General features: G+C 44.5%; 1 protein-coding gene across 35 annotated transcripts in view; it reads left to right on the forward strand.

The window, feature by feature from the left end:
• PLEKHA5 (pleckstrin homology domain containing A5) overlaps positions 1 to 9,041 on the forward strand; it is a 172,107-nt gene extending 163,066 nt beyond the window's left edge. For all 35 annotated transcript variants that reach the window (XR_014502593.1, XR_014502594.1, XR_014502595.1 and 32 more), the window contains 6 exons: positions 1,710 to 1,825; positions 2,731 to 2,940; positions 3,973 to 4,155; positions 4,857 to 4,972; positions 6,980 to 7,125; positions 8,115 to 9,041. Coding sequence is in view for 32 of the 35 variants with exons in the window: in XM_083401812.1 (XP_083257938.1) it covers positions 1,710 to 1,825; positions 2,731 to 2,940; positions 3,973 to 4,155; positions 4,857 to 4,972; positions 6,980 to 7,125; positions 8,115 to 8,149 (806 nt within the window). In the remaining 3 variants the exon portion in view is untranslated. The remainder of the gene's footprint in view (positions 1 to 1,709; positions 1,826 to 2,730; positions 2,941 to 3,972; positions 4,156 to 4,856; positions 4,973 to 6,979; positions 7,126 to 8,114) is intronic.
• Positions 9,042 to 24,735: the final 15,694 nt, after the last annotated feature.

A 24,735-nucleotide genomic window follows, 5' to 3' on the forward strand; every position in this document is an offset into this window, starting at 1 on the left:
AGTTGCTAATAGATACCCCCAAAAATGATGATTTCTTGGTTGTTAGATCTCCACTAAAATTGAGATTTTAGTATTGCCTTACCAACTTTCTAAACTCAGTTGCGTGTAGCAAATAAAATCTCAAAGCACGCCAGACATTCAAAGCTCTCCTACTGTGTGCTTGCTGAGATGGTCGAATTTCCCCACTACATATGGCAGTGATGTTCTTGGAAGCAGGAAGGATTGGGACAAAAAGAGAGCAACACCACCTCTTGAGACCTATTAGAAGTAGAACATACCATAGGCATGAACCGCACTTTGTCCAGGTGAAACACATAAGTCAGGGATCAGAATACAAGGCCCTCAGCTCAGAAACTCGCTGTGCCGAAGTGATTGCCACCAAAAAAACTCTTAAAGGGCAAGATAATCAGCAGACAGGAAGCCCTGGGCTCAAAGGAAGCACCAGTAAAAAAAGATACTGTTTCTAAGATTGCAATTATAGAGCTTTGATGACTGAACACATCATCTGTGTCAGCAGCCGTTGAAGGTGGAAGTCAAAACGTTTTGTTAATAACATTATAAATACAGTGGTGCCTCGCAAGACAAAAAGAATCCGTTCCGGGAGTCTTTTCGTCTTGCGTTTTTTTCGTCTTGCGAAGCAAGCCCATTGACGTAGTAGCGCTATTAGCGCTATTGGCTAAAAAAGGGCTAAAAATGGCTTTTTTAGGGGGGGGATTAGCGGTTTTAATAAGGGGTTTTGGAGCAAAAAAAAATTCGATTTTTTTTCGTCATTTTTCGTCTTGCGAAGCAAGCCCATAGGGAAATTCGTCTTGCGAAGTGCCTCCGCAGACGGAAAACCCTTTCGTCTTGCAGGTTTTCCGTCTTGCGAGGCATTCGTCTTGCGGGGCACCACTGTATTCTGTTTCGTTAGTCACTGGTGTGTGTGTGTGTCTTTTTAATAGGAATTCCCAACACAGCTTGTAACAATGGTAATTCAAAACCAAACATTAATAACAAATGTTTTTTTAAAAAAACAAACCAACCCATACAACACAGATATTCTCAAAGTAAGCAGTAAATATAACTGAACTCTCAGCAACTTATTGTCCAAACGCATGGCAGAAAAGTTAAGCTCTTATTGTTAACCCATCTCAACCCCCCCCCCCCCCGCAAGCCTATTCTGGCTGCATAGTCCTGGGGTTTCTCCTGCTTAATCCAGTGAGTGCCCCACTTTCAGCAACTGCTGTAGTGAATCCACCACCATCTGTCTCCCTTCTTACACCTCATAAAGCACTATTGGCAGAATAGGAGTGCAGAAATTGTGGGCAACACAGGAGTGGAATGATCAGGGTCTAAGGCTCCTTGGCATCAAAGATTGTGTACTTGTACATGGATCTTAAAAGAGAAGTACCAGCACTTGAGGTCCATCATTCTAGAATCATTACTTCTTCAGACCTAGCTTTTATCTATAATCATTAGATTTCATAGAATCATAGAGTTGGAATAGACCACAAGGGCCATCGAGTCCAACCCCCTGCCAAGCAGGAAACACCATCAGAGCACTCCTGACATAGAAGATTTCAATGTAATGTATTTTAAAATCCTTATTATGAGCAGACTTATTGTTAGGCAGGTGCTGAAATATGATAACTGCATGATAAAACATGTTTCACATTAACTGCATCTAGAGTTTGTGTTAAGGTCTTTACAATACCCCTCTTGTTTTCTAGGCTCTCATTTTCCCATTGGAGTTGTGCCTCCCAGAACAAAGTCACCAACACCTGAATCTTCAACAATAGCTTCCTATGTGACTTTAAGGAAAACTAAGAAGATAGATCTAAGAACGGTATTTACTACTTTTGAATTGTATCCCTTGCTGCCTCCAGCTCTCCATCTGCATTGCACATCAACTCAGGGTATTGCACCAGTGCAACTGTGTGGCTACTCTTACACCAGCAGACGCCACCACTGCCCAACATGTAGTATAAGATCATCATGGCAATGCTCCTGCTTGGCACAATATTCAGAAGGACTGTGATGGGAAGACAGAGAACAATTTCATATAGCAGAGAAAAAGATTGACTTGCCGGATTGCCACCATCCATCAAGTGCATGTTTTCCATAATGCCCAGTGGGCTTCTGCATATTGTATATATGAGAACATCAACACCACCCTGTCACTCCCTGGATCCTTGGCCAAATACACAGGGATGTGAATGCCTTACTGAAAAAGTGCAGCTGATTCATGATGAAATATGAAGAGCTAGTCTTTAAATCGCACAGCACCTATCTCTTCCCCGCCTCCTCTCCCCAGTCACATTTATCTGCAGCATCATTGATAGGCAGTAGACAAAAACCAACTTGCCTAACAAAATAGAGTGCTTTCACTCCATCAGTGCAACCTCATTCTGTGAATCAGAGACAAGAGTTGGTTCAGCATTATTGTAGTCCTAGTTCCATAAGGCTATTGGCGAGTTTTTTACATGGTGCTCTTTGAATAAAGGCAGTGGTATTTTATGGCATTTATCACAGTGCAATGCATTCTGTGGATGGAAATCTTTGACATGGTTTAAAAATTATAGATTCACATTCTGTGTAGTTAACCTTGTTGCTTCAAATCCTGCCTGTTTCTGTGTATTGGGAATAGCGTGGTATATCCCATTGCAACAGCAGAGTAAAGGTGTCCCTCAAACATTGCTTCCTTTTTTAGAAGTGCTTTTTTTTTTAACAATACATTTCTTTCCATTCAAGGAGAGGCCAAGAAGTGCAGTAGAGCAGCTATGCCTGGCAGAAAGTGCTCGTCCCCGGATGACAGTGGAAGAGCAGATGGAAAGAATAAAGAGACATCAGCAGGCTTGTCTAAGAGAGAAGAAGAAAGGACTGAATATTATTGGTGTCTCAGATCTGTCCCCATCACAAAGCCCATCCCTTGTCAGAGAGAATCCTTTTAAGTTGTCTCAGGTATGCCACACATTCATCCTCCCACAACCCTCTCCTTGACAGACAGAAGCTCTTAGAGCCTCAGTTTATGGCTGAGGACTGACTTCTGTGCTGCCTCCAAAATCTGGATAAGGATGTGGAAACAGATATTGTGAAGGAAGTTCTTTTGTCCAGTCAGGTGGAGCTTTTGTTCCTGTTGTGAGGGTAAGGAAAATGTTGGCCTGGAGTGGAAACAGATAGTGTAATGCCAAACTATTCGTGTTTATATTAAGCCCCACTAATCTCAGAGGAGTGAGGGATATTGGAGACTCCTCATGGTCTTAGAGCAATCTTTCTCTCCAAGAAGATTAGCAGCTTCCTCCCTGCTTTTTGGAATGGACAGTAGCATCACTAAAAGATAGAGGGGTCTGCTCTTTGGTTTTAAAAAAAGTGTTTTGAGCTATGTTAGTCTGTGTGGACACGTTTGGTGCACAGGAATGTACAGGCAATTGCAAGGTCCTATGCTGCAGGTGTTTAGTGACTACCCATTATATTGGTACCTATGTGTCATGTACAGAAGGGAGTCTCATGTAAGATGTTTTCTACAAGGAAGTTAACAATCTGTGGGCCCCTCCAAACTGACGTTATATTGTGGGCATATTCTGCAATATGTTTTTGATACAATAATGGTGCTTTAATAGTAGATTTGTTTGGTGATGCCACCACATGCTACCACATTATTGCTGTCTTGGAGGGGTTAGAACACAACAGAAGTGGGACAAAAATAACCAGAACATTTTTGGTATAAAAAGTTAGAGTATTTCAGCAGGAAGTTACAGAATATGCACTGAGTGCAAGCGAAGGTGTGTGACCACTCCAAAACCTTTGAGGCACAAACAGTATTGAAGGCACCCAGACAGCATCATGAGCACAAATCTTAGGAATGTGCTTTAAAAATGATGTCCAGAGGGGCCCTGTTGTATCTTGCTTCCTGACTAACCAGTGTCTGTCTTTATCATTGTACTGCCAGTTAGTTGCCTTGTTTGTTCACAATAAATCCAAAATTCTCTGCAGAACCAAAGGAAGGATGATTTTGTATGCATTACCAAGGAATTAGAGTATGCCATTAGAGGGAGTGATGCAGGCCAGAGCCATCAAAATTGTGCAGAAGACTCCCCTTGGATTAAAGATAATGATCGTCCAGAGGATAAGAATAATGATCATCCAAATGAACATCATGCTGGTTTTATTACACAGGTACTGCTTTTTCCTGATCACAGAAATGTATTGGCATACAATCAGAAAATAAGGAACTGGGGTCAGAAAATATAGAACCAAAACCTTCCCCACAAAGGAACCTCTAGAAATTGCTTAATTAGTTAGCCTGGAGCTCTTATCTACATTTTTACCACTTTTCTAGTCTTCTTTCTCTTTTGCAGAGCATGCTTTCAAACTGAAATTATAGTTTGGGTTACTACAAATCACTGAGCAAATGTTGGGTAAACAATGCAGAGTTCAGATAGTCTACAATTAACTGGGAGAAAGAGTGATGTGAAATCTCAAGGGTACACAAAAATAAAGATATTGTTGGCCAAACATGTTTCAAAATATTTTTCTTCCTTAGAGGCACTTAGAAAGCACACCTCTGTCTTCTCTGCTCATGACACAGAGAACACAATGATGTGCTTCTTAAATGCTCCTGAACAAAAGTGTTTTTAGCGTGTGTACCTTTGAAACTTTACCTCCTCATTTTTCTTTCCTTGGTGCCTTCTGGTTGTCCCAAACTTAATTCTGCTTGTTCATTAGAGACAGCTTTAAAAAGTGCACCAACCTAAATGCAGGAGATGGAGTAACTGAAATTAAAAACAGAAAATAAAACTCTTCTATCTACACACCTCTTCAACTTAGGTACTTCAAATAGCTAACATTTCTTATTCACTTTTATTTTTTACCCTCAGTTACCAAAAAATGAAGGTCAGCTGTCACCAGATGTCTTAGAGCCAAAGGAGGGGACTCCCTATGAGGCTTCTGAAAAGCTAAAAAAAGTAGAAGAGACACAAGATGCTGACTTCAGGTAAAGCAAATCTAACTTACTAGTAACAGCAGCTGTGTGGGGCTTTGCAGTAAAACCAGAAGTCATTGCAATGATTCTATATCCGCAAATTTAGGGGGTGACTTTACCCCTGCATTCTATTTCTTTTCACTTCATAGGAGGGGATTGACAAACTAAGATTTACCCCGTCCACATCAGCCCTTGCTTTACCACTTCAGGTAGTTATTTCTGGGACCTGAAAATAAAGTACTGAGTGCTAATTGGTTGAAGCTATTACATAATATAGGTTTCAAGAGCATTTTTTTAAAATGTAAAATTATCCAGTTTGTTTCTGGATCACTGCCGAACTTTTAAATAAAGGAATTAAAGTAGTCTCACAGCCATTAAAAACCAGCTGTGTTGGCCTTTTACCTAGCATGTGAAAGGTAACGTAAAAGTTCCTGTCTTCCAAAGGCTCTGAAATAGATTTTCCCATTTTGAAAATGTTAGCATGATGAAGTGGGACACGGTTGGCGCTGTGGGTTAAACCACAGAGCCTAGTACTTGCCGATCAGAAGGTCAGCGGTTCGAATCCCCGCGACGGGGTGAGCTCCCGTTGCTCGGTCCCTGCTTCTGCCAACCTAGCAGTTCGAAAGCACGTCAAAGTGCAAGTAGATAAATAGGGACTGCTCCAGCAGGAAGGTAAACGGCGTTTCCGTGCGCTGCTCCTGGTTCACCAGAAGTGGCTTAGTCATGCTGGCCACATGACCCGGAAGCTGTACGCCGGCTCCCTCGGCCAATAAAGCGAGATGAGTGCTGCAACCCCAGAGTCGGCCACGACTGGACCTAGTGGTCAGGGTTCCCTTTACCTTTACCTTTTAGCATTATAAAGGTGTCAAAATTCATTCCACTTCCAGTTGGAAAACTACAAGGCTGGGATCGAAAGAAGCCCGTGCCTACTTGCAAAGCACTTTGGTGTATACCTAGGAGGCAGCCGCTCTTGGCACATTGCAAGCCTTTCCACGAGAGCCCTGGCCTTCAGAAATTATTTTGGGGTAGGAGGAGGGGATGCAAAGGGCTGAGTCAGGAAAGGAAAGCGTGAGAACCTTGGTGAGCCTGCAGTCTTTTGGATCCCTGTCCAAGTCTTTAATAACCCAAAACCAGAAACAGTATAGTCACTCACTATTCAGAAGGTGTGACTAGCAAGTTGATTTGGTTTAGGGGTTGCTTAGTACCGTGAATCTGACCGTGCTTTAAGATCATCTACAGAAGCTCCTCTAGGTGTCTTCACTGCAGAAATAAGTTTGCTGTGTTCAGGAAGACATAGCCCTCGTAGTAAGGTAAAGGTAAAGGTACCCCTGCCCGTACGGGCCAGTCTTGACAGACTCTAGGGTTGTGCGCCCATCTCACTCAAAGAGGCCGGGGGCCAGCGCTGTCCGGAGACACTTCCAGGTCACGTGGCCAGCGTGACATCGCTGCTCTGGCGAGCCAGAGCCGCACATGGAAACGCCGTTTACCTTCCCGCTAGTAAGCGGTCCCTATTTATCTACTTGCACCCGGGGGTGCTTTCGAACTGCTAGGTTGGCAGGCGCTGGGACCGAACAACGGGAGCGCACCCCGCCGCAGGGATTCGAACCGCCGACCTTTCGATCGGCAAGCCCTAGCTTTTCGATCGGCAAGCTGAGGCTTTTACCCACAGCGCCACCTGCGTCCCCAGCCCTCGTAATGGCCATACCCAAATTGTGGAATGCTCTTCTGAAGGACACATATCAGGCACTCAGGATAAATAAAATGAAAAAATACGTAATCTGATTTCTTAGGTCTTATTTTAAAAATGCTATGTGTGTATGAAGTAGAAAGCAGTACTGATGTTTCCCCCCACTCTTCTAGAAAAGCATAGATTCCGAGATTGGGTTACGTGATCTCATAATCCTATATACACCACAACTAGTATTTTTGTATTTTAGGCTCTTATTGAAGTGGTGTACAATATCAGTTAACCCTATTAGAAGTTAGAGGAAACTCTAAACTTAGATTGTTCGCCCCCAGCCTGAAGAACGAGGCCCCAGTTGCAAACCACAAACCTGAAAGCAGCACAGAAGAGAGTGAAGAAACCAGCATTCATGAGCAGGAGGATACTATTTCTTCGTTTGAGATGCCAGCACAGACTTCAAGAGGAAACTCAACAGCAGCAGGTTTGATTTAGGATATGTAGACTGCCAAAATGTATTATAACAACATGCACTATAGTTTTGCTTCTAAATTAAAAAAAATATATATCAAAATAAAACTTTGAAATAAAGCAAACATCTTAGATGTTTCTGTGGCCAGGCCAGAGATATCATAAGCATGCACTGGCAGAGGTTCGTAAGCACTGCTGCAGTGTTACGGCAGGCATCTAAAACACCAGTTAAGGGTTGGTCTTGGTAAATAATTTGGAATGTCCAAATACTAACCTTGGGGATAACGCTGGAAGCTGCCTTTTGCCAATACAAAGTATTTGTGTGTCAGGCTCAGTACGGTCTGTTCTGCCTGGCAGTGGCTTTCTCTCCAGGGTCTCTCCCATCATCTGCCACCTCGTCTCTCGAAGTGGAGATGATGGGGATAGAACTTGGGATCTCTGAAAAGCATGTCCTCTGCCACAGAGCCACCAGTCTTGAGCTTTATGCCTTTGTTCTTAGGATACAAGAAATGGCACCTTTCTGACCCAAACACAAGGCTTCCTACCACCTCTTAGAAAATAACATCCAGGAATCATGTCTGTGTGGTTAGCATCAAACTCTTTCTCTCCTGTGCCCTCAAGCCCCCCATGTGCTGTCAAAATCAGTGCCTGTGTGTTGAGTGACACACACCCCAGATAATATTTTGCGGGTGCTAAAACCCAGTGAAAACTGATAGGCAGTTGATTCGGGACAGAGCCTAACTTTTAAAGAAAATTAGGGATTCATGGAGGATAATTCTGTCAATGGCAGACCATCAGGAAAGAAGATGGCTGAGCTAGATGGGGCTTTGATCTGATCCAGCTACAGGGTTGCTCTTCCATTAGGATTATTTCAGATTATAGATAATCACATTTTACAGAAGGTGGTCCCCATTATCTCTGTCCAGGTTCAAAAAGAAAACCCCACATACTTCTCTTTCAGTGGCTTGTTTGCAATAAACCTCACTCAGCTTTTTTTTCCAGCTCTTCCAGCTTCTGCTGAAACGATTCACGGCTAACAAAGCGGACCTATGGAAAGAAGATACTGTACAGTCAATTCTATTAAATCTATGAAATTCATAGTTCTGATGCTTTTGGCCACAGAGCATCATTTTTTATCACTTCATGGAAAATGTTTATTCCAAGAGAGCTTTAAATGCCTCCCACGGTACCCTCAACAGTTTGGAGATTGTTCTTCTGACACCAGCCTGCTGCTACTATGACTTCCATCCACATAATTAAGGCTTCTTTTTCAAATGTGCGGCCTACAATCGGAACCTTCGCAAGTGGTTTTTCCCTGGTGTAAGGTTTTTTTTATTTTAAAAAAGAATTGAATTTAATTAAGTTTGCTTCCTTTTTAGCCTTTTTCATGGGTTGCTTTTACAGATCACCACTTAAACCTCAGTTATGCTTCTAAAAATGAATCATGTATTGCTTTCACTTTTTGATTTGTAAATGTTTTATGCCCTATTTAAAATGTGCCATTTTTTATTATTATTATTGCCGAGTTAAGATGTGTTCTATTTCTGATCTGTAATTATTTCTCGGTCAAGTTGCAATGTCAGTTTCTCCCATCCTGTCCTCAACATAGACATGAATGTTAGTGTTTCTCTCTCTCTCTCTCTCTCTCTCTCTCTCTCTCTCTCTCTCTCTCTTACTTTAAACAAAAATGAAGGGTTAGGAATCTTGAGGTACTGGGCTCTTCCTCTTTTGGAATAGGGTATGTACAGCAATAAGCAGGTATTCAGTTCCCAGTTAAGTTTGTGTACAAATGTAATTATGTTCATTGTGTATATATTATACAATGAGCACAACCAATGTAAGTATAAGAAGCCACTTACTATTGTTCAAATAAAAATGTTCATATCTCATTTCTTTTATATCATGTTATAAATAAATGTTCTTAAGTAATTGTGTGGATGTTATCTTCATCTGCAAGGAAACTTTTAACTAGAAGAAAGGGCTTCTGCCTCTTAGAGATGTGGGCGATCAGTTTCATGAAGTCCAAATGAAGAACACATGTTATGGGGCAGTTCCAGTCCACATTAGACTGAGAATAGAATCAGAGGATCAGGATTACTTTGGAATTATTAAGAGGTGTCACAAGGCTCCCTCCTTCATAACACAGTTTCCATGTCTAAAAGCAGAAGAGTAGCATTTATGGTATGGTTAAGCTCTATAGATTTAGAGATTTTGTGCATGACACTTAAATGGCTCAGTTAATCTTGATAAGGCCTTCGTTTACAGGTTGTATTATCAAGGTCCCTCTCCCTCAAATTAATGCATCCACAGTAAACATGACATTAATTATTTTGTTCTCACATTCTCATGTGGACTAAATCAAACTTTTATATTTCTTAATTATATTAAACAGTGGAAGTGTTTTATAAATCAGTACTGTATCTGCCACAGATATTCCCAGAACTACTCATTTCAGAATAGTTAGCCCTCTGTACATTGTAATGGGGAGTTTTATATGCTTCACTCTTCCCTTTAGTTTCCACTAATAGAGCACCATAAGTGCCAATCTTTCTGTTGAAAGTGGCAGCAATGGGAGTTTCTTTCCTAACATGAGTTGTTGTGTTGAGGCAGTTTTCGCCTGAATCTTGTTTGGGGGACAAAGGGTTTCTTTCCCCTGTGTGCTGGGGTCCCAGTGAAAATCAGGACCACTTCCTCCACCAGTTGAGGACTACATTTTTAAAAGTTTGCCAAATGCACAATAAAAGTAACAGCTTTGGATTGGCCCTCCGGTGGATATTTTACTGTCTCCTTTAATATGTGACATTCTACCTTTATCAAGGACAAGAGGATGTCTTTATAAGACACCAACTGAATTTTAAATATATATATATATTGGCGGTGTGTAATAAGATAATTAAAGCATTATAAAATCATTAAATACAGAGCAAATGACCAGTAATGAATCAAACTAATTTTCTTTTAAAAATCGCAAAACCAAAACATTTTCAGCAGTTTGTGGGCAGAGCAAGAACACACAGTCAAAAGGGTAAAATCAGTCTAGCTTTGAAAGTATAGTTTTCTGTGAATTTTTTTGGGACATTGAAAACAAAAGCATATGTCAAATTGACGCAATAGATATCAAAGCTGTAGTGAAAGGCAATAAAAAAGCTGATTCATCAAATATAAATGCTTGATAAAGAGAACTGGAATCGCAAGTGTTGGACTTTATCCAGATGCTGGAGATACACACACACACAAACTTTAAAACTCAAGGCCCATTTCAGCCCATGGTTTAAGCACATCTACAGTAAGTATGCACTGAATTGAAACCAATGGAATTTTCACTAGATTGTGCCCCTGATAAGTATACTGTTGCAATAAATACAAAAACAGGAATAATTTGGCAAGGGGAATTATAATTAAGAGATTCTGATCTGAAGCCTCCTATTAAAGAGCTGTTGGCTTCTCTCCCAGAACTGTCTTCATTGGAGCATTTTTACCTGGCAGCACTAGAGGGCGAAGTGAAACAGCAAGGCTCCTTCCATTGGCTCAGCTGCCACAAACTGCCACCGGGAACTTCCAGTATCAGCTCCCTCTGGGACCTTCCCACCCTAGCAAGAATTAGTATCTGATTTTACTTATCTTCCTGTTCCCTCTCCATTCTTTCTTTTTTAATTATTATTATTATTATTATTATTATTATTATTATTATTATTATTTATTTGTACCCCGCCCATCTGGCTGGGTTTCCCCAGCCACTCTGGGCGGCTTCCAACAAAGATGAAAAATACACTAAAATGTCACATATTAAAAACTTCCCTGAACAGGGCTGCCTTCAGATGTCTTCTGAATGTCAGGTAGTTGTTTATCGCTTTGACATCTGATGGGAGGGCATTCCACAGGGCGGGCGCCACTACCGAGAAGGCCCTCTGCCTGGTTCCCTGTAACTTGGCCTCTCGAAGTGAGGGAACCGCCAGAAGGCCCTCGGAGCTGGACCTCAGTGTCTGGGCAGAACGATGGGGGTGGAGATGCTCCTTCAGATAAATCATGTCTATTAAATTAGAAGTCTGCAGGCAGGACCCCTCCATTTCTATTTTTGTACAGTAATTTTAGGTATGTGCTTATAAACAAATAATGTAGTCTCTGGTGGCTAGTAATACTATGTCATCCAAAGTGCTTCACTTATTATCTGAAGCAACATTTTAACAGCCACCCGGTAAGGCAGGTCAATCCTATTCCCATACAGTGGTACCTTGGGTTACAGACGCTTCAGGTTATAGTATGGTTCTGGTTCCCAGGGACACTCCCCGGATTTCCAAATCTGTCCCTGGACAAATTCAGTCCCCGGAATATCCCCAGATTTACAAATCTGTCCCTGGGAAACGTGGCAGTGGCAGCCTCAGCAGCCCGGAGCCAGCATGGTAGTGCAGTTGGCTCTGGCTGGCTTCAGGAGCTGCTCACTGCTGTGGCACCCGCCATTTTTCCTCGCCGGAAGTCCCCAAACGATGTGTCTTGTGCGCAACACTGAGGGTGGTGAGGCTTGAAGAGAAAAGGCCATGAGCACAGAAAGATCTTGATACAAAAGTAGAGAGATAGAGAACAGTGCTGTGGAGATCTTACAGCTCAGATGTTGCATAACTATTATGTTGCATAACCTCCTGAGCAATGGTTGCCCGCCTGCGACTCCTGAGCCTCCCCCAATCTGTCAAAACAAAGGGGGAAGAGGGCAGGAGATCAGGGAAGGCTTGGGAGTCACAGGCATGCTCAGTTTTTTAAAAACTCTGGGCATTTATGTTTCACAGGGTGCAAAAGAAGAGCTTTGCACCTTTATACAATATGCATATGAGCTTGGGCCCAGGGTGTTTTGCCTCACCATCCTCACTACTGACTCTGTTGCTACTCAACTTTTTTTTAAAAAAAAGTCTCCAGATTCATTGAAAAAAATCTGGTAACCATAGGTTACAGACTCCGCTAACCCAGAAATAGTTCCTCTGGTTAAGAACTTCAGGATGAGAACAGAAATCGTGCAGTGGCGGTGCTGCAGCAGTGGGAGGCCCCATTAGCTAAAGTGGTACCTCAGGTTAAGAACAGTTTCAGGTTAAAAACAGACCTCCAGAACGAATTAAGTTCTTAACCCGAGGTACCACTGTATTTCTGAGGCTTGGAGGGCTGTGAATGAGAAATCGCAGCTTGTCTGAGATCATGCAATCATAGCTGGAAAGGTTCTGTAGTTCATGACTTCCACTCTTGGCTGCAGTCCTGGCCACCTCCTCCAATGGAAAAATGGTAAGTAATAGACAATGCATCACTGAATCGTCCAAATGAAGAAGTGAAGAATGATGACCATACCCTCTATTTCCAGGTTCTGAGTGCCATTGCTTCTGTGCCCATAAAGGCACCGGGCATGGAGAGGTATCATGCAAACTAATAAATTGAGTGACAGGGAAGACTGCCTAGAAGCAAAATAGATGCACTCAGTGAGGCAGAGGTGTATCTGACATCCCAAACAGGGAGCACTCCACACTGCAACATTTTGTTGCTGGTTGCATTTGTAGTTAATGAATTCCAAGAGCAGGGTGCGATTGATTTCACTTAGCCAATTTAAATGAGGTTCTGCTGATCCCTTGGTAGTTCACCTTGATATCGGTCATCAGTTAATCCCCAGAAAAGCCACTTCACTGGAATGAACTGTGGCCTTTTCTTGCAAAACTGCTGCCTTGGGTTCAGCATGGTTTGCGACCGTCTCTGTTTCTGTAAGCGTTCTTAAAAGTCCCATGCTGATGCTCTCAAAAACAATTTGCAGTGAAAAATTGCTGGCTTGTTGCTTCTGCACAGAAGCTGTCCCCTCCGCTTATTTCACCCGCTTGAAATCCCTTTCCTTTTGAGTGTTCTTGAACATACCTATCGACAGTCAAGCCAGGCTTTGGAGAGTAAGAAAGCACTTACTCTGTGCCCCTCTGTGCATGCAAGTGCAGGATTGTCCTTACTGTAAGGAAGTGACTGACTGTTTCCTTGGTTTCTGCACACCATCCACACAAGGAGAAGGGGGTTTTCTTTTCCAAATGAGCGACCCATTGGGATAGTGGGACACATGCTCTACAGATGTTCATGCTCTTCAAAATCAATTACATCTTCCATCTGGAGCCATTGTTCTGAGAAGGCTGGTGAACGTGCTCTTTTCATATCCCTCACACAAGCAAGGCCCCTTAATAAAAAGAAAGAAAGAAACCTCATTCCCTTTTTTCTTTTTTTAACAATTATTTATTTTATTTGCTCAACACATAACAACAAAAGACAAATTACATCATAATAAGAATATCATCAGTCACATCTTACATAAAGGATTAATATAAATTTCATAATCCATAAACTGTAATGGTCTCTTCCTTTTAAGTCTGACTTCCCATCTACTCCATAAATCAAATTACCATTCTTTGCTGTCAATACTTGTTATTGCTATTATCTCAGATCACTTCAGAATATGTTATATCATATAACTAGTGAACGATATTGTTGGTATTATTCAAATGCCGCTACGGATTTTAAGTCAGTATTATTAATTTTCAAGTATATTTTAAATGCTCCCCATTTTGAAATATATTCTTTCCTTGGTTTGTTCTTTAATTTTTCGGATAGGCTAATTCAGCATAGTCAATCATTTTTTGGACCCACTCTTGCCTTGAGGGAACTTTTTCACTTTTCCACATTGTCGTTTTAAGAACCCTCACTGCCACCACTGCATAGAGAAAAATATCTTCAAATTTATTAGAAAAGTCTGTATCAATAATACCCAATATGTATACCTCTGGTTTGAAGTTAAAGGAAATTCTTAACATCTTTTTTTGGCTAGTTTCTGAGGAGTTAGGTACCATCGGTGTTGCATTTTAAGGAAATTCTCCCTGATGGCATAAAGGTAAAGGGACCCCTGACCATTAGGTCCAGGCGTGACCGACTCTGGGGTTGCGGCGCTCATCTCGCTTTATTGGCCGAGGGAGCTGGCATACAGCTTCCGGGTCATGTGGCCAGCATGACTAAGCCGCTTCTGGCGAACCAGAGCAGTGCACGGAAACGCCGTTTACCTTCCCGCCGGAGCAGTACCTATTTATCTACTTGCACTTTGATGTGCTTTTGAACTGCTAGGTTGACGAGGCCTGCTCGTCTTTTTGAATGAGACAGTTTTTCACCAAGTTAGCTTGAAAAGATCTCACACACCAAGATGGATTTTGAAGGGCTCTCACACAGCCTCCAAAGCTGCTGCCCGCCTTTATTGTAGTGTTCAGCAAAAATGATACAACAATGTATCAGCTAGCAGACAAAGAAAGTACAGTACATCACGCCACCTCAGACCATGTTACGTGGACCAATCGCTACATTAGCATGAACTGTTCACGCGTTGTCCATGCCCCAAGCAGCATCTTGCTTTGCCCTGTAAGAAACTTCTGCCCATGCGCTTATGCATAAGCAACCATTTTCCCACACTAGGTGGGCAGGAGCAGGGACCCAGAAATGGGAGCTCACCCTGTCGTGGGAATTCGAACCGAAGACCTTCAGATCTGCAAGTCCTAGGCTCTGTGGTTTAACACACAGCGCTACCCCCGTCCCTCCCTGATGGCATAACAGGTAGTAAATTTCCAATTGTTCTTCCAGAGATTTTCACATTGGGACATTGTTATGACGTATCCAAAATATTGTGACCACTTTATCGTTGATGCAGTGACCTCCTCCTACTTGACTTCCCAGTCAAGGAGGAGTCTGTATGCCTTGGAGAGAGTTTTGCATTTTGAATTTAATACCTCAGATTCCAATCTGGAGATTTCGCTGGAAAAACCCTTTTTAAAATCTAATTTAAATTTCTCAAACATTTGATAATACTGAAACCAGTCTGTAATCATCTTTCTAAGGTTCCCCAGCAGGTTTCTCCCACCATTCCGTGTGGTCCAACCAATCCATGACAGAACCTGTGGCCCTCTGGATGGTGATGATAGGCTACAGCTCCCATCATCCCTGACCACTGGCCTTGCTGGCTGGGGCTGATGGGAGATGAAATTCAGCAATGTCTGGAAGGCCACAACTTCCCTACTCAATTCTCCAGCAAGATCTGGGTGTTTTCTGTCTATCAACAGCTAGCACTGCTTGGTGGCACTATAGAAACAGTAGCTGTAGGAAGCATTTCTCCTGCAAAGCCTGTTTCACAAGATGCTGAGACCACCTTGTTTTAAAAGTATTAGGAAAAGAAGACAAACCAAACACAGTGTTTCTTATTTAAGGCTGTGGGTTAAACCACGATCGGCGGTTCGAATCCCCACGACGGGGTGAGCTCCCGTTGCTCGGTCCCTGCTCCTGCCAACCTAGCGGTTCGAAATCATGTCAAAGTCCAAGTAGATAAATAGGTACCACTCCGGCGGGAAGGTAAACTGTGTTTCCGTGCACTGCTCTGGTTTGCCAGAAGCGGCTTAGTCATGCTGGCCACATGACCCGGAAGCTGTACACCGGTTCCCTCGGCCAATAAAGCGAGATGAGCGCTGCAATCCTAGAGTCAGCCACGACTGGACCTAATGGTCAGGGGTCCCTTTACCTTTACCTTACGCCTCTTAAAATTGTAATTTTTTAAAACTGGTGTACAACCAGTGCCATTTTTATAGAAAAAGAGGTGCTGGAGCTCACCATGAACTTCTCCCTTGTTCTCTTCGAATGGCAATAGAGCCCACCTGAAAGGTGCCAGACCAGAGCTCCAGCTGGAGAAGAAGAAAAAAGCCCTGTGTACAACATGAGAACTATAAATAGTGTCCTTTTAAAAATGCATAAAGCCAGTAAAGCAGATGTATAAAGGCATACCATAAAACATCGTAATGGGGACTTAAATAAAAAAAGGTGTGATCTTAGGGGGCAAGCAAATCCTGAGCAAAAGGGTGTGTCTTTACAGAAGCCATGGGCGGGAGGGGGCATAGCTGTCAACGTTTCCCTTTTTTTAAGGGAAATTCCCTTATTCTGAATAGGATTCCTTGCAAGAAAAGGAAAAAGTTGACAGCTATGGGGGGGGGATGCTGCTTCATGTACGGCAAAAGGAAAATAAGGGGCCTGCACTCTTCTATCCACTTACCTGGGAGTAAGCCCCCCCCCCCTTGAATTCAGTGGGTCTTACCTTCCCGTAGCCATGTATTGGATTGCACTGGGGGTGGGGGATAAGATACTTTAGCTTGGGAAGGAATCCCCCATTTGAGCCATAGTCGAGTGGGCAAGAGAAGGCTGCCCCACAGTGCCATATTAAACTTTGCCACCTCTGGCAAGCACTGCAGAGCTGCCTTCTCTGAAAGATGCAAAAACCCAGCCTTTCATTTGTACAAGTTGAAGGTCCCTTATTCCCCACTCCTGCACCTAACCAGGCTTGTTTAATTTCCTGCGTGCACACTCCTTACGGCTAGGAGGAAATTGCGCTGGATTTAGAGCCTCCGTTGCTCTAAATTTGCTACCCCATGACTTTTTAACCATATTATTCTCTGGCTTGTCTTAGCAGTCTTTGGAAAGATGCTTTCCAGAAAGTTTTATTTGCAAGTTACGGTCTGCTGGTGACCCGTTGCACAGGAGAGGCCTGTTTCCAGTTTGGGACGCCAGGGAGATTAGCGACACCAGAACCAAAGGTGGGGAAGTGATGGGGCGGCTGGAGTTTTGGAAGTGAGGGGGAGAGGAGTTGCTCCGTTGAAGAAATCGAAGCTGAAAGGGCCGTAAGGACGGAGGTTGGTTTTCAACAGCAATTGCAGCTGCTTCCTTCCAGCGCTCTGCTTCCGCCCCCCTCCTCCTCCTCCCTCCCCAACAGCTTTTTGTCCTCCCGCTGTTTGCTATTGTCCAGGAGTTTGAGAAATGAAAGCTGGTGATTGACAGGATGGCACCTTGCATAGGAATGGAGATTGGCTCCCAGGAGCTGCTCCAACAACAGCCTGAGGAGGCGGCACAATGGAACCCCAGAAGACTGTCAGCCAGGAACGCAAGCAGCTGACAAAAGAGGTTGTGTTTTGTCACTGCTCAGAAATAACCGTTTTGGAAGGAGGGCTGGGAAAGCGGGAAAGTGGATTTCTTCCTGCGCTCCTTTGACCCATTTTTGAACATTTTCGCTGGGGAGTTTTTTAGAGGACACGTTTCTGCCCAGGTTTTTTTATGGCAAGGTTTGTCAAGATAGGGACACGGGTGCCGCTGTGGGTTAAACCACAGAGCCTAGGACTTGCCGATCAGAAGGTCGGCGGTTCGAATCCCCGTGACGGTGTGAGCTCCCGTTGCTCAGTCCCTGCTCCTGCCAACCTAGCAGTTTGAAAGCACGTCAAAGTGCAAGTAGATAAATAGGTACTGCTCCGGCGGGAAGGTAAACGGCGTTTCCATGCACTGCTCTGGTTCGCCAGAAGCGGCTTAGTCATGCTGGCCACATGACCCGGAAGCTGTACGCCGGCTCCCTTGGCCAATAAAGCAAGATGGACGCCGCAACCCCAGAGTCGTCCGCACTGGACCTAATGGTCAGGGGTCCCTTTACCTTTACTTTGTTGAGATAGGGCTGCCCCAGGACATTTTGCTATTGGGGCAGGGCCATAGCTCAGCAGTGTGCCTGGCATGCAGAAGCTCCCATCTCCAGGTAAGACCGGGAAAAGCTCTCTAGTCTGAAACCCTGAGAGCTGCTGCCAGTCAGTGTGGACGGTACTTAGCTAGTTGGACCAATGGTCTGTCTCAGCCTAAGGCAGTTTCCTCTGTTCCTAGTTGAGGCAACGAACAAGATACACACCCAGAAGGGAAGTGAACTTAGCAGCCAAATCTTGCTGCCATGAGTGCCAGAAGAGGCATGAAGTGAGAGGAGCAAAGACAGCCATGCAGGTGCAGTCTCTCATTGCTGGGGGGGGGGGAGCTGAAGAGAAGGAGACTTAGATAGTGAGGAACTTCAGTCTTTGCTTCAGGATGAGAACAGAAATTGCGCGGCGACCCATTAGCTAAAGTGGTGCTTCAGGTTAAGAACAGTTTCAGGTTAAGAACGGACCTCCGGAACGAATTAAGTACTTAACCCGAGGTACCACTGTATACCTACCCACAAACAAATCTAGAGGGGTGGTTAATAAACTGGACACTTGGAAGTGCCTCACTTTTCAGCTATGCTCTTCAGCTGAGAACACACCATATACTAAAAGCACACAACTTTCCTCAAATAATCCTGGGAGATGTAGTTTGTTGAACTACAGCTGGGAATTGTATATGTGTGGTGGGTAAACTACGGTTCCCAGGATTCTTGGGACGGGGCATGTGGTTTTAAATGTGTGGTGTTTATGTGGTGAGCAGCTCTTCAGGTGGAGAAAACACTTCTAGAAAGGTGTTATGGAATAGCTCCACAATCCAGCGTTTGCAATAAGGATTGCAGTCTGTTCCGGGGAAGGGTTGGGCATGTTCAAGCAAGCTACAATATTTCCATTGACTACTGCCTCATTGACTGTAAATCTTTGCCATCTTTTGTCCCTTGTAAATTTAAAGTTAAAATAACATAAAATTCCTTCCAGAAATGTTAACCCATTATATGGACAACAAAACCTCACTCCTCCCTTCCCCACAGTGACTAATCAAGAAGTTTTGATGACCTGAGGCTCCCACTAGAAAATATCTCTTAATCTCTTTCCCTTCCCTCTTTCTGGACAGCAGAATGAAGATGCATTTTTAAAAGCCATTTCTAGGAGATTTAGGACAAACTCCACTTTCCCGCCACCATTTATTATTTTTTTAACATCTAACAGCTATCAGAAAGAAGCATACTAACAGGGTATTTTTAGGGCAATTTACCCTGCCTCAGACATCTTAAGCCATTTATCACACCGCCCAGATCCTGACAGCCATAGAGGAGGAGGAGTATTTTGTCTTTCATTCTTAAGCCCATCTTGAGTCTAAAGGATTATTCATTTCACTTTAGCAACTAGGAATCATCATAATCTGTTAAGAAACCTCACTCCTTCCTTTTCTCTCTCTCTCTTTCTACCCTATGCTCTTTGTCGTTCTGGGATAGAAGAGTCTGAACACATCAAAACACAGCCTCGGAGAAATAAGACCAGTGTCATGGACTGGCTGAACACATAGGAATGGTGGGGGGCAGCAGCTCACAGCTCAGGTCTTTCCCAAGCAATCTGAGACTACGTAGCCACTTCTGCCCTTCGGAGGAGGTGGGGTTACGGGCTTCATGGCCCCATCACGCCGTGGTGGTTGGAACCCAGCCCCCGCATGATTGGGGGGATCCCGGCTGCGTCACCTCCTGGCCAGCCAATCGGCTGGTTCTGGGGGTGTGGCCTGCCTTATTTAAAGCAGGACGAGGCTGGGGATCTCCCTCTTTGCCGACTACCAGCTGTTCCTGCTTTCCCCACCCTCCCGCCCTATAAGGTTTTTGTTCCTTGACCTTGCTATGGTCTCCGCTGAGGGGCCTGGTAGGAATTTTTCCACTTGGCAAATTGGCACCAGCCACCTGGTTTTCGCCTACCTTGTAGCAAATCGTCACAACTTTCTTGGTTATGGTGGTCAGGCATTGGTACAGTTCTGTAGATGGAAGAGGGGAGGTAGCGCCATCACCTGCCCCACATATTGAAGGGTAGTCCGATAAAGGATTCTGGGGGTGTGGCCCTGTCTGAAGCCTGGGGAGGTGAGGGCCTAAGGCACGCCCCCTATCGGTGACCCCGGGGGAGTTCCTAGTTGATGTGCATCAGCAGGACTCCCCCTACTGGTGGTTAACCCTTCCTGGACTTCAAGCGGACAGGCTGAAGTCGGATATAGTCGGTTAGGACCAATGCCTAAGCTAATACAGCGCATCACCTGTAACCAATAAATTTGTGGCCTTGTTTAGCCCATTAACCTTAATAATTGTGTCACTTTTCCAACGGGGGGGGGGGGGGACTCGCCACGCAACTGCTTTTCTTCCTCCCACTTCATACCTCTCCTGGTCCTTGGAAACCAGGGAGGAGGAGAGGTTGTTGAAGCAGGAGGGGAAGACACCCTTGCCTCATCTGACTCATCTCTGCCTCCTCTCCTGCTTCAACTTCTGTCTTTGATTCTGGACCTCTCTCTGCCACAGACTCTCCCTGCTCACTAAACCCTGTTACCTCTTCAGCTTCCGACACCTCCCCCCGAGTCTGCCCCCTCTTCTCCCTCTGACCACTCATTGCTGTCCCTCCCCAGGCCCTGAGCCTTCTTCCTTGGGGGTTCCCCAGCCAGTGGCGTAGCGTGGGGGGTACAGGGGGGGCCGGCTGCACCGGGCGCAACATCTGGGGGGGGGGGGCGCTTGCACTTGCAGCTCTCTGCCCCTACCTGGCTCACTCACTCTCTCTCACTGCAGTGCTGGCTGTGCAAATCCGATCCGAGCTGCCGGGTTGCCGCCCACTGTGGAGGGGAGGGTGCCAGGCGTGCGGTGCGGTGCGGAGAGAGAGCGAGGGACTATCTGGGGGAGGGACAGTGCAGTGGGGGGGGGGTGCAAATTACTTGCCTTGCCCCGGGTGCTGACAACCCACGCTATGCCACTGTCCCTAGCTTGTTCCTCCCACCACTTCTCAGTGTCCAACTAGATTCTGACATCATGCAACTTGAATTTCTATTTACTGGGACAATTTATATGCTGCTTATATTTAAGCAAAACTCCCAGCGGTTTACAACATAGCTTTAAAGCATCTGAAATAAACAGCAAATACGCAAAATACCAAATACGGAAATAAACAGCAAATAACCAAATAATACCACAGATCAGACCTTTGCACGCTAAATTAAGGAACTCTGTTTCCCAAGGAATGCTGAGGCCTCATAAAACCAGATGAAGGTTCAAGCTCAAAAGTAAAGGCGGGCCACACAGACCTTAAGGCAGTATCAATAGAAGACAAGACATGTCTCCTATGTTGGACAGACCCCAGAATCGGCAAAGGAAAATTAAACTGCAATTTTCATGTCAAAGCACAAAATACAATCATAGGCAAATTAAATAAGCTAAGGGAAACATTTGCAGCTAGGCAAAGGCATGGGAGAAATCAACAACAAATAACCAACAGAATACTGAAGAAGTGTCTCCACCCCCATCATTCAACCCGGACACTGAGGTCCAGCTCCAAGGGTCTTCTGGTGGTTCCCTCACTGCGAGAAGCAAGGTTACAGGGAACCAGGCAGAGGGCCTTCTCGGTGGTGGTGCCCACCCTGTGGAACGCCCTCCCATCAAATGTCAAGGAAATAAACAACTATCTGACATTTAGAAGACATCTGAAAGCAGCCCTGTTGAGGGAAGTTTTTAAAGACTGATGTTTTAATGTATTTTTAATCTTTTGTGGGAAGCTGCCCAGATGGGCAGCGTATAAATAATAAATAATTCATCATCATCATCATCATCATTATTTCTACATTCTTTAAAGCAGAATTAACAACCAAGCAGAGCATCCTCATTCCTATTGCTATATACAAACGTTTTGTACAAGTATCAGCTGCACAAAATGCCAGGAACTTTCACAGCAAACATAGTAAACGAATAAAAATATCCTGTGAACATCAGGAAGTCTCACTGGTCTACTGATGGAGCGTCAAGGTAACAAGTGAGTTAGGCAGCAGACCAAGGAGACCAGCACCTTTCTGGAGGAGAATAGCCAGGTAGAAAGGCAGCAGGGATGTTGGGGCAATTCAGTGTGATGTACATATGAACATACATGTATGAATGAACATGCATGAATATCTGCCTCCTGGGCAAAAGCTGCCAGGGTGGTGGAGACTTGTTGCAGAACATCTAGGCATGTACCTTGGCATCCCCATCCAAAAAAACAGTTGCAGCCTCTTGAGCAGCTGCCTAAAAGCATCAGCAGTTTAATAAGACTCCAAGACAGAGCATGGGGCAGAGCAGCTGGAAAAATTCAGAGTTCATTACTTTGCAACTCTTCCTGGCTTAGCTCCTGCTAACAATTCCCTTGATTCTGAAGAGAGTATTTGCGGCAAAAAGACTTTTAAAAAGATTGCTTTTACAATGTCAGAGCAAAATTATGGAAAGAAGAATAGCTGCTTTTTTTGAAAGCAAAGCATAAGAATGAAATCTTATACTTAGCTTAGCTGGGAGTGATTCCTATTGAAATCAGTGGCGCTTATTCCTGAGCAGGCATGTCTAGCGATTGTGCTGTAAAATATATTGGCATTGTTATACAAAAATGTGCTCTGAGGCCTTCCCCCTTTTCTCTTCTCAGAAAGAAGATCCTTAACAATTGTCCCCCTTCCCTCACGCAGAGCACCTATTAGCATTCACTATTTTTTCCGTGTTATTGAACATGATTGTACAGAAACGCTATTGTGCGAACTTTCCCCAGATTGCTAAGGTTGCAGTGTAACTGATGCAGATTCCTCATTTCCCTCCTTTACCAGAATATTTCGTTCTGTTCTTAACAGCTCCCAGATATTCGAGGTTTAAGCTCTTGGGGCACTCCCGCTGCATTGGCCGACGTGTTGAATAAAATCCAAACCCGTCATGAGTTTTGCACAGTAATCTGTGTAGACAGAGCGAAGCTTCTGTGATGGAGGTCATGGGGAGTTCAAGGCTGCTGACAAGGGCCAATTTCAACAGGCTGGGGGGGGGGGGGAGAACCTGACACCACTGAGACTCTGTACAGGATCCAATTAACGTGTAGGGGGTGATGGCTGCAGAACCACATGCAGCACAGAATATTCTAGAAGGCTCCACGGATATGGTGTAGAATGACCTATTTGTTGCACCAGCAAGAGACAGGAAAGAGAGTTGTCTGTAGGCGTTAGTATCAGTCTAGACAGGATATGTTCCATTTACCTGAGACCCTTTCAGCATAGAACGCCTCTGCTCAGAGACCTGTGCTGCTTCAAGGTCTTACTCTCAGTATATAAAGCCCTTAACAACTTGGAACCAGTTTACTTGCAGGATCGCCTTGCCCCCACATGTGCCGACGCAGCCACTCCGACCCATGGAACTGGCACTATCTAACGCGGGTGGCGCTGTGGGTTAAACCACAGAGCCTAGGACTTGCCGATCAGAAGGTCGGCGGTTTGTATCCCCGCAACGGGGTGAGCTCCCGTTGTTCAGTCCCTGCTCCTGCCAACCTAGCAGTTTGAAAGCACCTCAAAGTGCAAGTAGATAAATAGGTACCACTCCGGTGGGAAGGTGAACAGCGTTCCTGTGTGCTGCTCTGGTTCGCCAGAAGCGGCTTAGTCATGCTGGCCACATGACCCGGAAGCTGTACGCTGGCTCCCTTGGCCAGTAAATCCAGATGAGCGCCGCAACCCCAGAGTCGGCATCAACTGGACCTAATGGTCAGGGGTCCCTTTACCTTTAATGTGCCATGTAATACTTGTTCCACATTTGTAAGAAATTGATCTGGTCTTGCAGCACTTGCACTTTGGAACTCCCTGCCTATTGACATATACCCTCCAAGGGTCCCAATTTTCCAGGGACAATCCCGGAATTACAGAATTCGTCCCAGTTTCTGATTTGATCCCAGAATGTCCCGGTTCTCCTCCCGCCCCCCCCCCCCCCATCTCAGAGAACAGTTACAAGTGGTGGGGTGTGTAGGTAAAAAAACAGAGTCCTGTTTATGCTGGAAATAAAATGCCTGCACCCAATGGAGGAAATGGTGAAGCTGGCATATGAAGCCCTTCCTAATTCTGAAGGAAAAGGTCACCAATCCACCTTAGATTCTTTAATTGCAATGCTTCAGCAGCTGGCCATTTCTTAGGAAATGCGCGGAGTGCTTATTCCTTTAGTGTAGTCCCATTGTATTCAATGGAGCTTACTCCCAGGCAACTGGGTAAAGACTGTGCAGCCTTACACTGCCATCCTAAGCATTTTTACTCACTCCCACTGAGTTGAATAGGATTTACTCTCTGGTAAATTCCTGATAATTCTCACTGTTGTTGTTTGTTACCAACCTTTTTCCCTGATAGGGACTCAAGGCAGCTTACAGCTAAAAAATCAATTCCATTTATCTGTTGAAGGTGTTGTACATGATCCTTTCCCTCACACATTTTTGATTTACAACAATATTGTGAGGTAGGTTAGGGCGAGAGGTTGTAATTGGCTCAAGGTGACAGATTTATATGTGTGTATTACTACAGGTTAGTGCAGACCAGGAGTGGGAAACCCATGGCCCTCCAGATGTTGATGGACTCCAACTCCCATCAGCCTCAGCCAGCATGGTCAATCATGAGGGATGATGGGAGTTGTAGTCCAGAAACTTCTGGAGGGCAGCTGGCGCCCCCATCTCTGTTGTAGACAATACTGAGCTAGATGGATGGACCAATGGCCTGGCTCACGATAATGTTCCTGTGTTCAAATTTCATAGTTCGAATGGCATACTTCTCAGCTATTTCAAATCAGATTGTGCTGGCTTAGTTCTGCTCCACAGCTGCTGCTGCTGCTGCTGCTGCTTGAAGTTTGTACAGTCAAAGTATCGGTTTCTAGCTTGTTTGTATTGAAACACACAAACCAGCTTTTAGAACAGCAGCTGCACACTTTCTATCAGCCCCTCAGATGAGGGTAGCCAGTTGGTTTTAGGGCCACTGATGTCTCTGCCGTCCTGGAGAATGGATGAGTTTGCGACGTCAACTCATTTTTGGGAATGACTTTATCGTGGGCTGCATATATTTGCTCCTTTCCTTTCAAAAC

This window comes from Podarcis tiliguerta (assembly GCF_965153285.1).
Source record: "Podarcis tiliguerta genome assembly, chromosome: 10".
NCBI lineage: Eukaryota > Metazoa > Chordata > Lepidosauria > Squamata > Lacertidae > Podarcis > Podarcis tiliguerta.